The following is a 15,773-nucleotide window of genomic DNA, read 5'->3' on the forward strand; positions in this document are numbered from 1 at the left end:
CAAAGATGGACAGGACTCCAAATGCGTACTTTTTCTGTTTATTTTTGAAGTCTGAAGTATTTTTATGAACGATTCTTTCATGTATTCTCCGTCTGTGGACGGCTTTCCCCTCCTTACAATCTCCTGAGCTACCACAAAACTAGCAGCTGTAGTTGAGTTTGGAGAGTTGATCCACTTCTTGAAAGTATGTTTGCTCTGCTCAACTTTCCGTAGCAGTTCCAGAATCGCTCTCTTTCGCTCATCTTCAGTTCGGTACTTCTCAGCTAATGCTGAGTGCTTGTTCTGAAAATGTCTTTCAACGTTACATTTTTTGTTGTTTGCTAATTTCTCGCCACATATCAAACACACGGGTAAGCCAGCATCGTTGGTGGAGAAGGCAAACGAATCTGTCCACGCAGCATTTAACTCTCTATTTTCTACTGAGACTTTTCTTTTTTTGGATTTACTCATGGTTAGCTTACCGAGGGCGGGGGGGCGGACACTGAAGAAGCCGCCTGCAGGTAAAGGCGAGGGCTGTAGACGTCACACTCACGTCTACAGCCCTCGCCTTTACCTGCAGGCGGCTTCTTCAGTGTCCGCACCCCCCGCCCCCCGCCCTCGGTAAGCTAACCATGAGTAAATCCAAAAAAAGAAAAGGCTCAGAAGAAAATAGAGAGTTTAATTCTGCGTGGACAGATTCATTTGCCTTCACCACCAACGATGCTGGCTTAACCGTGTGTTTGATATGTGGCGAGAAATTAGCAAACAACAAAAGCACTCAGCATTAGCTGAGAAGTACCGAACTGAAGATGAGCGAAAGAGAGCGATTCTGGAACTGCTACGGAAAGTTGAGCAGAGCAAACATACTTTCAAGAAGTGGATCAACTCTCCAAACTCAACTACAGCTGCTAGCTTTGTGGCAGCTCAGGAGATTGTAAGGAGGGGAAAGCCGTCCACAGACGGAGAATACATGAAAGAATCGTTCATAAAAATATCAGAGCATCTACTCTCAGACTTCAAAAATAAACAGAAAAAGTACGCATTTGGAGTCCTGTCCATCTTTGGCTCAACATACTTATGCGAGCAGGTTTTCTCGAGCATGAACTTCATAAAGTCCAAATGTCGCTCCCGCCTCACCGATGACAGCCTGCAGTCCTGTGTGAAGGTCACAGTCACATCTTACAGCCCTGACATAGAGAAGATCTGCAGCGATCTTCAGAGTTTGGGTTTTCCTTTGTTATAACAGTTAAAAATAGAAAAAGAATAAAACTTATAAAACTTTATAAGCTGTGTTATGTTTTGCGGCTCCAGACTATTTTCCTTGGTGGAAGAGGGGGCAAAATGGCTCTTTTGATAGTAAAGGTTGCAGACCCCTGACCTACTCTATATGTTAAGAGTCATGAGAAAACCTTTGTTGTGAGTTGTCTGCTATATAAAAACAAAAAAACAAAAAAAATAAAAAAAAATAAAAAAATAAAAAAATAAAAATAAATAATAAATTGTGAACCTTCGTTTGTGAGATAATGTAATGTAATAACGTATTTTATTAACAACATTTTAATTGAAAATGCTACTCACACACAGCACTACATCTACGGTATGTGTTTATTAGAACTAGTGTATTGGTTATTATATGGTTATTATTGGTGTATTTAGGTTACACTGATGTGTTACATTGGTCTTAAGGTGTTCTAGTTTGATGGCATAACCATTCTTTAGAAATTATATAAATTGATAAATTGACTGATTCTGATGGGGATTTCTGCATAAGTTAGAAATACAGTCTACCCCCCATCCATCCTAGCCTGGATAGAAACCTGAATCACTGCGAATGTGTCTGATTTTGTCTGAGATTCAAATAGGTCTGGTGCTCATTGATGGCTATTGGAAAAACAACTGAGGCAATCAGAGCTTTGATGGCAGGATTTAAAATGGGAACGTCTTGACAGAAAAATGGCCAGAAAAATGGCAACAAGTCCTTTTTGAGAAATAACACGTCTTAAACTGACATGATTTGTCAACCGACACGAAAAATGCTGCTGCTAGCATTACATCTAGTATTATTTAAATATCTTGACATTTTTGCAGGAATAACTCATTCAATATTAACATTTCTGAACATCTCTGAGGACATTAAGACCCTTAAAAACAGATTAGTTATCTTACTAAGAGGGGACCGTTCCTACTGGGAACACAATGACAAAACAGTGAAAAAAGCATGAACCCAGCTTTGTGCTGTAAAAGTGGGTAGTGGTCCATCCAAAACCTGACTCTACAGCAACGTGCATGATGTATGGAACAATATGCGAAACATACTTTGGAGGTAGTAGTACAGTATCAAAAACATTTTTAAAAAGAATCTTGGAGCAGATCACAGACAAATGCAAGCGGCAGGCCTGGTAGACTTTTTATAAGACAATGGCCTCTTAACACAACTGGACACCTCTGGTCTGCCTACCATCTGGACCGGTTTCCTAGTGAGAACATTAAGGTTGTAAATTTTGAGCTACATTTGAGAACGAAGTCATTCCCACAAATCTCAAAACAAGATGAAACATTATTTATGTTACACACAAGTACCAAAATGAGTACACAGCATGGACACGACATCCAAGTACATTGTGGTTGAGAGAGAATTAAGCCTACACTCACCAGACATGTCTTAAAAAGCATTTCTCAATCCTCACAAAGAAACAGTGGTAGATCTTCCAGGGATGTACTTTTTCGGTTTACCGCAATGTCAGATGTCTGAAAACCAGGAAAATAAAGACTTTAAGAGCAATTATTGTTGTGCCAGAGGTGGTGGATGAAAACCCCTGCAGAATTAGTTTAGAAACCCCTTTGTCAGTGAGGCATTTAAATGAGCATGCGCAACGTTTTAGGTGAAGGCCAGACTGTAGTGTGACAGAGAAAGATGTGTTTCCCTAATTTTCACACAAAAATCAACAAAGCTAGTAAAGACAACCAATTTCATGTAGTTGATATAGCAAATTAATTAATTTTGTTCACTTTACACGAAAATCCCATTAAGGTCAGCGATTTCAAGTATTTGTTTTTACCGTGTACTCGCTGTAGTTGTTTGACTGCAGTAATCTGGCAGGTATTGTACATCCGTTTTATTCTTTCTCTTATTAGCTGCAGGTGAGAGCAAAAGGAAGTCCATATTTAATGTGGGAGAGATCACAAGACTGATGAAGTTTCCAGGTGTGATGCCGACTTTTCTGGTGAAGATAGTTGCAGGTTTGCCGTCAGGTAAGAATTCATGTGAGATGCTGTGTGAATTACATATATATATATGTATATATATATATATGCATTTATATATATGCATGGTGATTTACTGGACTGAAGATATGTTTCCTCTGCACAATTGATTATATAAGACTATATGTTGTTGAAGGTCACTTGTATAGTTCTGACTGGAAAATGTGAAAGTCTGGGCTTCCTGGGTTCAGTAGTTCCATTTGAACAACATTTTTACGTAAGCAGTGAAACTCTTCTCTTTCCGAAGGCATTTTCCAAGTGATGTTCTCCATCATTGCGTTGGACTTCTTCAAGCTGCAACCGGAGCAGAATGGCTACCTGATGGCTTATTTTGGCATCGTCCAAATGGTGAGTGTTACGCAGAGTGAAAGACTTAAGATTATGATTTTAGCGCTTCAAGTGTTGATATCAGGCCGTAAGACGTCGTCAATAAAACCCGGATTGTTGATTCAGGTTGTTCAAGGAGGAGTGATCGGTCGGCTGACAGCGAGATACTCTGAGAACTCGCTGCTGCTTCTGTCCATCGGAGTGTCTTCTGTGGTGGGACTGGCTCAGGTACACACACAAACACACACATAAAGACACACACCGGAGCTGGGGAGTATTTAAAGTATTTAAAGTACTGTACTGAGAGTATTTTTCAGCTCGAAAGTATTTACTCACCCTGTACAAGACTGTGTTTCTTTTGGTCTGTCTTTCCTCGTTTCTCATGCATATTTTTTATTTAGTTTTGTTTCCCTTATTTCTTCAACTGATCTTAAAGAATGGAAAGATTTTAGGTTTTCTGCTGACAGTGAAACTAAACTCCCCTCTTCACCACGAGTCCTGTTATATTGGATAGTACATTTTACTGCTTCTTCTTGATGTGACTTTTGCTAATTATGGAATATTTTACTGCTAGTTTAAGGATTTGAGTGTTTGTTCAACTGTATCTGAACGTCAATATGTTAAAAGCTCCCATGTATGTCTTTACCAACTTTCATGGCAAACCATGTTGTCAAAACATTCCAATTAAAACCACCAACATCAAACTGCTGGTGGCGCTACAGTAAAAGGTGATCGGCTTCATCCTCTGGGGACCATGAATGTGTATACAAATGTTCATGGCGATAAGTCCAATAGTTGTGAGATATTTAAGTCAGGACTAAAGTGGTGGACTCTGGCTCCAAATCACGTCACCAACGCAAGATGGCAGCGGCCGTATCCGGGATATTTTGGCTTCGTTTTTGTACAGTGGGAGGAAGCGGAGACGCGTCGTCCATCTTTATATACAGTGTATGGTCAAAACCAGGAAGGCAAACTTATCCAAAGGGGTTAGGCAAGGACTCATCAGTCCGTGGATCAGGAAGAAGGTCAGGCAGGGTTTGAGCAAGTGGGACTGGCGTTTGTCATTTTCAGTAAATGGTCAATTACTGTAATTTCTCAATAAAGAAAATAGTCCTCAGTTGTGTCCGCTGCTCAGATTTGTTAATATTTTCTTTCTTTCTGCAGGCTTACATGCAGAATGTGTTCCAATTCTGCCTCACCGTCGTCCCGATGATGTTTTCTCTCAGCGTGTTTAATGTCATCACAGACAGCATGCTAACCAAGAGCGTACCGTCCTCTGACACAGGTGAAGTCATCCTGCTGGTAAACAGCATTTACAGCAGCCACTCATTTCACGGGCTGGATGATCGCTCGATGTGGGGCTGCATCTCGTTACAGCTGCTTTAAAAGAAAAGGAGGCGAAGAAGTAAAACTGTACACAACTCAAATCTGTGATGTTTCAGTGTCAGATGTAAAAACAACAGGCTCATATCAGATAGGGAGAATGAACTAAGATCAGAGTGAACATAGAAAATAACATTTCAAAATGCGCATCACTCATTTACTGTAACCCAGTTGTTTATTGGACCCTCTTTGCTCTCGTAAACAGGCACAATGCTGGGACTGTGTGCGTCTGTCCAATCTCTGCTTCGGACAGTCGGACCGACTGCTGGCGGCTTCCTGTACGTGAACTACGGCATTTCCTCTATCGGCTTAACTCAGTTTGTTGTGAACATTGCTGTGTTTGTGCACCTGCTGCAGCGTCGCCTCAACAAGGCAGCCGAGCAAAAGGAATGAAACCGCTTAGTGTTTGAAAAGGTTGTCTTCACCTCCAGTTTGTCCAACAACGAACCAAACCACTAGATGGCAGCAAATCCTCCATTTTAACTGATGATCCATTCATTTTCCAGAGTTCATTGTCTCCGTCAGTTTGCTGATTTCACCAGATATGATTACACGCTGGACCAATCAACATCACTCCTAATTGAACATAGTTATATCAGAACAATTTTTAATTTCGAATGAAAGTTTATCTTCTTAAATGTCATTGTTTTTCATTAAACCTTTAAAAAAAGATTTTATTTTTGTACTTGAATTTATTTTCATCTTAAAGAGCTGCTGCTTGGATTCATTTGAGAGTTTTAGAGTTTTAAATTGTTTTTTTGTTTCAGTGTTGAAGTAGATAAACAAACTCAAGCATCGATGTAATGTAATACATGATAATGGATCAGTTACAGGGACTATTTTTCTACAGAACAAGTACTTTTACGTTTGTACTTTTACTTAAATAAAGGATCTGAATACTTCCTCCGTGCACAGTCAACAACCCTAATATGTATTAACAAATATGAATTCAGTAGTGCAGAAAAACAAATGACGTACTGTGTCGAGCAGAAACAAATCCTTTCGCGTTAATCGCAGTCTCGGTTCTCTGTCCTATTTATTTACAGTTTTCTGCTCCTTCGGTTGCCAAGCGGCAGCATGTTGAAGTGATGTCACAAAATCTGCAGCAGGTGTTTTCATTGTTTCTACGAAATACTCTTGTTTTTGAAATATTACGTCCAGCAATCCCGGATGAATATGATCTTATTTTAACAGCAGGGGGTCGGTGGTGCTACAGAGTTATTATGGACCAGGCCTCAACTTCAACAGATGTCACTGGTGTGATTTCTTTGGCAGATCGTTGGGCCAAATGATAAACACAAACAGAGGAGACTGTGGTCAGACCACATGTTTAACACTGCAACAAATAAAGGTAAAAAATAAAAGAAGAAGTTGTGTTTTCTTCGTGATGTTAAGGAGGCATTCGACCATGACTGATAGATCTTTTCAAAATCATATTTTGGATATAGAGGCAGAGACTTTATTGAGGGATATGATTTTATTTTCATGACATTTTAAATTCACTAAATATAAGCATAAGAAGACAGAAGAGTTAAGCTATAATTAATCTTAAACATGTTTCCTTGCATTCATTTGAAGAGTAAAAAACTTCTCTAATGACAGTTCAGGGAAAAGTCAAGAAAATGTTTTTTTTTTTTCCTGCGTAGCTTTCAAATGTCAAGTAAATTTGAATCAAAAATTCAAAGCGAGCATATTGGAAGGATATATTTAGTAACTCTTAGCTGGCAGAGTGTCACAGCCTGTTTAGGCAGACTGCACCTTTAATGTGATCAGCCGTCTCAGTGACAATCCCATCATCTGAGCCTGATCCCACACCTACACTCACTCATTCCTCGCTGCAGTCTGAGTCGTCAGACGTATTCTGCAAAAACGCACATCCGGTGTTCGGCCGTCCCCGTCGGAGCAGCCCCCGCTGACTTTTTACACTCAGCTTGCACAAAATAAGCCACTTGCTCTTGAATCTTCTATCTCTGCCTCACAGAGACTGAAAGGAGCTGTAGATTGATTTGAAGGGTGTCACTGTATCTGTGGACCCAGGGGGGAGGGGAGGGCGGTCCTGACCACTGGAGGGGGTGCCTTGTTACACTTGGCCCTTTGAGTCAGGGAGAGCCGGGACAATGCTGCTGTTAACACTCCTGACGGGGACCTTTGGGTTCTCTGAAAGTTTAATGTGACTCTGCGAGCGACCTGCGCTCACTGAGGTCAGAGATGAGCGCGTCCCGGCGACGGTCCAAGGTTGCCCCGTGTTGGTGCATTGGAAACTAAATGCCAGCAGGGTGGGGGGGGGGGTGCATCGGGTCCTGGGCTTGTTTTGTCCCCTGTGGCATGGATAATGAGGCATCTGTCTCCACCTGCCACATGGAGAGATGAGGCTCACTGTCTCACTTAAAAAGAGCACAGGTTACCTATCTGATTTGTCCAAGGCAGGCCAGGGACATGATCTGAAGCAGAGGAGCCTTCAGCCTAAATGTTTTATACCACGGCTTTCTTATTTCATTTCGTGCTGCACCACACGGAGCTCCTTATCGGAGGTGTCTTGTTAGGTGCATCTTTTTGCACCTAATTACGATTCCAAATCAATCCAACATGAATCAGCATCACCACAATTTGAATTACATTAGTTAATTTGTCATAGACCTCGCTTTACAACATTGTGCTGATTATTGCTCAGAAATAACCTGACGTGCATGTAACAGCAGCTCAACATGGCCACGCAGCCCCCCGTCGTCCTCTCCAGCGGACCTCGTGGAGCTCGTGGAGTTGGCCACGGGAGCGAAAGGTGATCTTAGGGGGGTTTTGTCTTGGTGTAATCAGACAGCGACATCATCAATCATGAGAGGGTGAATTACAGCGGGTTACAATGGGAGATAAGATAATGAGTGGGGCCACAGCGACCTGGTGAGGGACAGCTCGAGTTCCCGTCCTGATTACATGGCAGCGGCCTGACTGGCTGCAGAGCTGCTGAGGACGCTGGCTGCACAAATCCAAGATGAAGAAAAAGCACGTTTTGTCCCGAGGACACTGTGTTACAAGTAGCAAAGGATGCAGGTGGAATGAGCTCTTAAATCAGGTTAATTAACTCTGGATGATATCAAATGATGACATGTGAGACAGTATATACATATATATATATATATATATATGGTAATGAAATTATATGGAAATCCACTGCTGGTAACAGTGTCATGTAACAGGTACAACTACAGAACCTGCAGATGGAGCCTAAATGATCATTTCATTAGAATTCATGTCCTGGAAACCTTGAATGTGAAATAAAACTTCATGGAAATCTTTAGTTTTCAAGTTTCCCTTGTTAGGGTCTCCTTGACCAAAGCTTTCCCCGACTCCTTTCCACGTCGCATTTGGACGGGAACGTGTCAATCCCACATTGGTGCCCACGTCACGCATCAAATGACCAGGTGTAAGCAGGTAAGTGTGGTTTGAACTTTTCCCTCTGGCTCTTTTTTTATTCTGTACAAAAGCACTTTTCATGTGAACAACCAAGAACAACACCATGAATGCCTTCCAGAAAAAAAACAGAAAGCCCATTATAGTCGTGTCTGAAATGTGAGCCTTTACCTGGCTGGTGTGGACAGCTGTATTGAATAAAATTAAAATGTATTTGTTCTGTCAGATGGACGACAGCTGAGTAGACAGGCCTTGAAGGGAATCACTGTAGTTATGTGCACAAAATGGAGGAAAATAAACTCAGAGGCCACCGGGACGCTCGGGGTCAGCATATCATGAGAAATCATCCTTCACCATTTTGGCCATTCGATCGTTGAGATTTTGGATAGACCGACTAACCGACATCACGATCTAAATACCGATATCTTCTAACTTTAAGGGATACCAAATGTGTACTGATTGGGTATCGAAGTATCTTTTAATTTGTTATCAGTCTTCACACTGTGAGTCTGCAGGCGAGTATCACGTGTGGAATAACTGCAGGCTGTGTGATGTGCGTGCATCATCAGACGTCTTATGACGAGCCGCCCTCTCCTCTGTATCTGCGCTGCGATGAAGCGTGCTCGGTCGTGTGCCGGCAGCTCTGAGCCCCATGACGCCCCGGCCTGTGCAGCACGCTCTAGTCCACACTCTCACTCCCTGACATGTGCCACCGCTCGCTAATCCTCCACTGACGCCTCTCTGCAGCTTCACACTCGGCAACACAACAATAAATGACCACTGCGCTGACCTCAGAGGGCAACCGCCTCTCGCTGCACCAGACAGGATCTTCCCTTTTGCCTCTGTGGAAGGCCATATTGGTTTTCTATACAACTATAGTTAATACACAGGAGCTGTTGCATGTTAGCCGATTATCTTCCAGCATACCAGGGAATATATGGGAGGTTCCTTTATAATGTACGTGCTGCGCCACAGAAATTAATTGTTTTCTTCAGGATTAAAACAGTTGGAGATTTGAATGTATGAAGTGATAATATGGTTCAAAAGAGAGGATGTGGATATCATTTTAATTACGGCTGAGCCGATTAGATAACAATATGATGCATTAGTAAAAGGCGGGAAAAAGTGTGCCAGGCGAGGCATCTGTTTGAATTAGCGGCTGTAAGCTCTGCATGTTGTTTGCATGACTCATATGGAGCAGCATCTGTGTTCTTCAAAGATAAATCTGACCATTATTGGTCATATCGGTCAGCTTAGGGTCTTCCACGTATGACGCAATCAAGGTTTCATATGGGCCCGGTCTGACTTTTTATAACAATTAAATACAAGTTTAGGTAGAGCTGGATTATCTCTCTGGGATCTGCAGCATCCGGAGAGTTTGATGTGGCAAAACTACTTAATAATCTACTTAATAATGTTAATTTTATTCAAGTCTTAACCCAAAATATGATATTATCTCACAAAGCCAATTTAGATAAAACAACTATATCAACTTCATACTTTTAGTATGTGAGATAATTCCACTTTGTGTTGAAAACAGGAGAAATACTCCATGTATACTATCACTTAAAGAAACCTTCAAACAGTTTAGAAACTGTATGGACTGAAAGCAGCACGACTACATCATGTTTTACTGGGACTGTTTCATGTTTCTACCAACCAGACAAATACAAAACAAACAAACAAACAAAACCCTATCAGAACAATGTGGAAGATTTTAAATTATTCTAAATTCTAAATGAAGTTGATTTAACTCACAAGTAAACGACAGCGGTGAAAGAAGTACTTTTTTACTCAAGTAAAAGTGGTAATATCACAGTGGTGAAATACTCACAAGTAAAAGTTCTGCAATCAAAAAGCTAGTAAAAGTACAAAATTATTACCATCAAAATATACTTAAAAATAAATATACTTACATCAAAATGTAATGCTGCAGCTGGTAAAGGTGGCATTAGTTTTAATTACTTTATATACTGCTGTGTAGCTTAATCTATAATAATATTTCATATGTTATGAGCGATAGTATTTAGCTTCAATAATCTGAATCTGTAAAGTAACTGGCAACTAAATTCATCAAATAAATGTAGTAAAACATTTATAAGGCAGTATAAGAAGTATAAAATGGAAAGAAAAGTACAGGTACCTCATTTTACTTAAGTACAGCACTTAAGGAAATATTCTTAGTTATTTTCCACCAGAGGTAAACAATATATACTCTACTTTATATTTTAAATACCCAACACAGCTGTTGTCAGTTTGAAGTGTTGGAAATCACGTGACAGTTTCTGGGAGCTAGCATGTTTAGCGTAACTTAGCACCAAGACTGGAAGCAGGGTGACAGAGCTAGCCTTCACAGAAAGCAAACAGTTGTTCCCGCCAACAGCTCCATGTTTGTGTGTTGTATCTTGTCACCACCAGTACATCCAAGAATAATCTGGTGTTTGTTCAGAGTTGGCAAAGTGTACGAAACAGTTGGTGGTGAATAACTAACTGCATTAAATATGAAGCTGGGGCTAGGAGACTGTTAGCTAAGCTTAGCATAAAAACTGGAAACTGGGGAAACAGGGTTGAATAATAATACGTCTAAAGCTCACTAATCAACACATCACATCTTGGTTGTTTAGTTGGTACAAAAACCAAAGTGCACTGTATTTTTTTGGGGGGGGGGGGGGGCAGAGCCAGGCGAGCTGTTTCCCTCTGTTTCTAGTCTTTGTGCTAAGCTAATGGCCTCCTGGCTCCAGCTTCATACTTACCTCTTACATACATACTTACCATACTTCATCTCCTCTCAGCTCTCTGCAAGAAAGCGTATTTTCAGTTCAGAAATGTCAGAGCGTCTCAGGGGTGTCGGTGAGGCAAAGATACATGGAGGTAAACTACTGATCATATCTGGGACATATTTACATGTTATTGAATAATGAAAACAGGAGAGGATAAGACTGATAACCAGGAGACCAGAAGCAGTGAAACAGTCTCAGAATTGGCCTGTGGTTTAATTTACTGGGTTAAATGAGCTTACATACCTGATATTTACTCAGGCAATTGATTTCCTCACTCTGATTATTATTTGGATGGCAGATGGTGGGTCGGTGGTAATCCCAGCTGCCCATTGGCCTGACCCCTTGCACTCCCACCCACCTCCTCCCAAATCAACACACGACACCCTCCTCCCCCCGAAATCTTAACGAACCCGCTGAGCCACACGGCCAAAGAGCTGCTTTAAACTAGTGAGTAATGGCTGTGTCAGCAGTCAGTAGATGAGCCAGAGGGTGGGGGTTGATGGGTGAGGGGATGAGTCGGGTATTAGAGCCCCATTAAGTGGGTTCCATTGTTAATGAAAGAATGTACTGTAAACACTGCGGCCATTGTTACTGTACACTCCCGCAAAGAGACTCACAAAGAAAAGGTTTCCAATTCATTCATTCATCTTTATCACGAAATAATCAAAACTGCAAAGAAAAACAAATGTTTTTATTCAAAAAAATTTGATTTTTATTTTGTTTTGCTGGAGGATTGTGGGACTTTGTTGTGGAAAATATGAACTTAGAACAACGACTGTTAATGTTCGAACTACATTTTCCGATAAAAAATTAAGCAAATAAAAAAAAAAGAGAGAATAAGAATAAATCAAAAAAAGAAAACATGTCTTGTTACCAGACCAGACCCTAAACTGAAGCCCTAAAATGTGTTATCTTGTCAAAAAAAAGTCTCAAAATGTTCTATTTACAGTGATATTTAGTTAAGAACTGCATTCGTATGGGATTTTTTCAAAGTCCAACCTATTTGCCGCATCATATTACTGCAGAGATACTGTATGAGCCAGTTATTCCATACATCAACAATCAATTGCTCCGAAAAATATCATTGATAGTCCATGAGACCATGAAACACGGTACTCTGCTTCTCACTTCTCTTTAGGATAATTTGAATTTTGTACAAATGACATTTAGAGAGTACAACGCGCCTTAAAGTACGTATCCGTCCATCTGTTAAAACAAAGCAGTGACACTGTAGCTTACAGAAATGTAACAATGGCCATTACAGTTACCTCATTTGCTGTAATCTTCTTGCTTCCTCTGTGTTTCCACAGGGGCCCTAATCTAATCTAAAGTCATCTGAACTAATCCGCAGCAGCAGCAGCATGCAGCATGCAGCAGCAGCAGGTAAATTAGGTCTCTGACTGACTGACTGACTGCCAACTAACCTGACGTTTGTCTAATTAGTTTGTTTAATACAATTAATGCAAAAATGAAGTCTAGACAGGTGGGAAGTGGACGTGGAGTTAGCAGCTGAAACTAAAAGTGTTGTACTTCAAAGACAAATCACTGGTATCTGCTTCCTGCTGCCTCCAAACTTTGTAAAACCACACAAGTCATTTACTGAATCATCGTGAAGTCGGTAAAAATCTACTCAAATATTATTGATGAAATTTCTGGTGAAAAATACCTTTTATAAAAAATATAAATAAAATAAAAAATTCTCTGTTACACTCTGCTAAATTAGTAAATAAGCAGTAATCCCTGCTTTAAAAAAAAAAATACCTGGAATTTTTAATCCTGCCCTCACCGTTGAACTGCACCGTGGACTTAAATGTTCGCGTTGTCAAAGACATAATAATGAATTGTACCTTATGATAAACCCGCTGAGAGTTTATCTTCATTCAGTTATTTGATTATTTAACAACCCCCATTAGCTGAAAACTCAATGAAATAATAATAGAAACGTGTAAAATGTAAGGACATATGTGCATATTAAACAAACGGATGGTCCTGAAAAGATGTTAAGTTGCACAGATGAGAGCTTTGTGGCGTCTTGTGAGTTCAGTGTCATCACACCATGAAGCTGCCGACAGGGACGTCAGATCAGAAGACGCTTCGATCCTTCCTTTGACCTAACCGAGAGGAAACTTCTTCCTCCATCAAGTGTAATTAATTAGAGAAAACATGGTGAATTCAGTTCTTCATTTAGACCAAAAGGCTCAACTGTGTCACGTGTCTTCATCATAGTGGTGTCAGATCAGAAAACGTTCATTTTGGGCGGCCGTGTCTCAGGAGGTACAGCGGGCCGTCCACTAATCTGTGGGTTGGAGGTCGATCCGTGGCCCCTCCTGTCCACGTATCGGTGCGTGAATGAGAGGCCAACTGTAAAGTGCTTCGTCCATTAAGGAGAACTTGTTGGATAAAGGAAGTACTGCATTTAACAAACACAATTTATATCACTGCTACCATATATGGAAAACAGGAAATCCATCCAAAATGCATTGTTATTACGAGGACATGTTTTCAAAGAGCACTTGGTAAATACCTTCAGTATTTGCATAATTAAAGTGATTTTCTTTTGGTGTTCATCAGTCAAACACATTTGATGCTCACTGAAGCGGACACAAGGCCTCCGCTTTAGGCAGCATTTTTTTTTTTTTTTGTCTATTGTACAACTTGAATGCAAACAGTGTTAATTAAAACAAAACAGCAAACAAAAACAATGCCAGCAGCAGCAGCAGCAGCAGCAGTTGGCTGCTAAGTGTCTGTGGATCTCCTAAACAAACCGCGGGACCCTGAGCTGCATCAAGAGGCTCAGCCGAGGTCCAATCTGACATTTATCTCTCGGGGCCGTTCTGCTGATGGCAGCGCGACGTCGCTTTAGGAAGCAGCTGTTTACTGTCAGAGATCTAGGTCAGGACAGAGAGAGCTGGACACACGGCCGGCCACACTCCTGCCAACAGTTTACGCACAGACTGCTCGGCCTCCAGGACATCTGTAAGGGCCCCTGAGTGATTCGGGGGGTCAAGAGCTGGACCGGGGCCCCGGACCATCACTGGGATGATTCAAGATTTTATTGCTATTTTAAAGTGGTTGAAATTAGAATAGGGCAAATAACCTCAGGACCGAACATGACCACTCTGGAGACATAAAATAAATTGTAAAAATATAAAATGACCAGTCAAACAATTAAAACTTTATGCATAACAAAAAGGTGTGTTTGGACTTTAGTCCAGACTGGAATATCTCAACAACTACTGGATGGATTGCTATGAAATTACCATGAAAACACATTCATGTTCCCCTCAGGGAATACCTTCATTTTACATGGAGCGCCACCGCCAGGTCGACATTTTAATTTGTCCAATACTCCAGTTTATGACCAAATACCTGCAAAACTAATAACATCCCCATCAGCCTCAGCTGTACTCCGGGTTTAGTGCTAATTAGCAAATGTTAGCATGCTAACACACTAAACTAAAATGGTGTATTTGGAAAACATTTTACCTGCTAAACATCAGCATGTTAGCATTGTCATTGTGAGCATGTTAGCAGGCTGATGTTAGCATTTAGCTAGTGTCAGAGGTCCCCACATTTCTAGCCCCATCCCATCCTAATAAAATCCTGGCTCGACAAAATCTAGTTGCTATAGATCTAAAGCATTTTTCACTGACTGTAAAGTGAAATCACCATTCATGCCGTCACATGGATGCAGTCGTGGCTGGAGCTACAGCTCTTTGGCGGAGGTTGGGCTCAAGCAAGTTTCAGGGTTAGCACTGAAAATAGCTAAAACGTGCCAGCCGGCCTAAAGAGAAAGCAGTTCTCTTTTGAACGTTACATTTTAATATTTCTTGTAAACAATTGCAAAGTTTGGCCTGATGATAGCGCTAGAGAAAAGGAGAAAAGGTCATGGGGTCATAGGGATTTAATTTCTGGTGATCATGATTATAAACAGCTTATTTAGTGGAAAGATAAAGACTGACTGACCATGAATCAGAAATGTATGTTTAGTGTATTTCTTAAAAATGAAAATAACAACAAACAGCAGCAGAGGAAACATGCTTAACGTATCACCGACCATCTCTTTAAAAAACTTTGTTGACGGCGAGTTCATCTCAACATCCACAGAGATGAGTGATGTGGAAGATGAAGATCTGCTGCCAGATCTTTCCACCTGACACACCTGACTCACAGGTAAGAGGCTCAGCAGCCACAGTCAGATCCCAAAGGCAGCTTTATCACGCTGTTATATAACACACACACGCACACACACTGATGCAGGGCTGATGTGAGGACGAAGCCACACTGCCATCGTCAGCACTGGCCAGATCAGATTTAACAGCCCCCCCCCACCACCCCCCCTCCTCAATCTCCACCCTCCTCCTTGAGTTTCCTTCATGATCCATGGTAACACTGTGTGTGTGTGTGTGTGTGTGTGTGCATTCTTTTATCCTCTTTCATATGTGTGATCTGCTCAGGCTGCTGAGGTTACTGAGGCGATGTAATCAGGTGACGATAACAGGTGCTTCTACAACAACATGGCCGACATGTTTAGATCAAATCACTCTCTGTCGATAGAAACAGAAACGTATCATAACACCTCAAAATAGGGTTCATTTATGCCACTTTTTCAGTTGGTAAATCAATACTCCT

The 15,773-nt window shown here is 41.1% G+C and overlaps 1 protein-coding gene across 2 annotated transcripts in view; it reads left to right on the forward strand.

The window, feature by feature from the left end:
- The window catches only part of slc22a18 (solute carrier family 22 member 18), a 12,883-nt gene extending 7,335 nt beyond the window's left edge, over positions 1–5,548 (forward strand). The window contains exons 6-10 of one of the 2 annotated variants that reach the window (XM_070901824.1): positions 3,115–3,231; positions 3,491–3,591; positions 3,697–3,798; positions 4,735–4,855; positions 5,159–5,548. In XM_070901824.1, the coding sequence (XP_070757925.1) occupies positions 3,115–3,231; positions 3,491–3,591; positions 3,697–3,798; positions 4,735–4,855; positions 5,159–5,346 (629 nt within the window). In that variant the 3' untranslated portion in view covers positions 5,347–5,548. The remainder of the gene's footprint in view (positions 1–3,114; positions 3,232–3,490; positions 3,592–3,696; positions 3,799–4,734; positions 4,856–5,158) is intronic. The other variant, XM_070901826.1, reaches the window with a different exon arrangement.
- Positions 5,549–15,773: the final 10,225 nt, after the last annotated feature.

Source organism: Enoplosus armatus, chromosome 1, assembly GCF_043641665.1.
Source record: "Enoplosus armatus isolate fEnoArm2 chromosome 1, fEnoArm2.hap1, whole genome shotgun sequence".
Classification (NCBI taxonomy): domain Eukaryota; kingdom Metazoa; phylum Chordata; class Actinopteri; order Centrarchiformes; family Enoplosidae; genus Enoplosus; species Enoplosus armatus.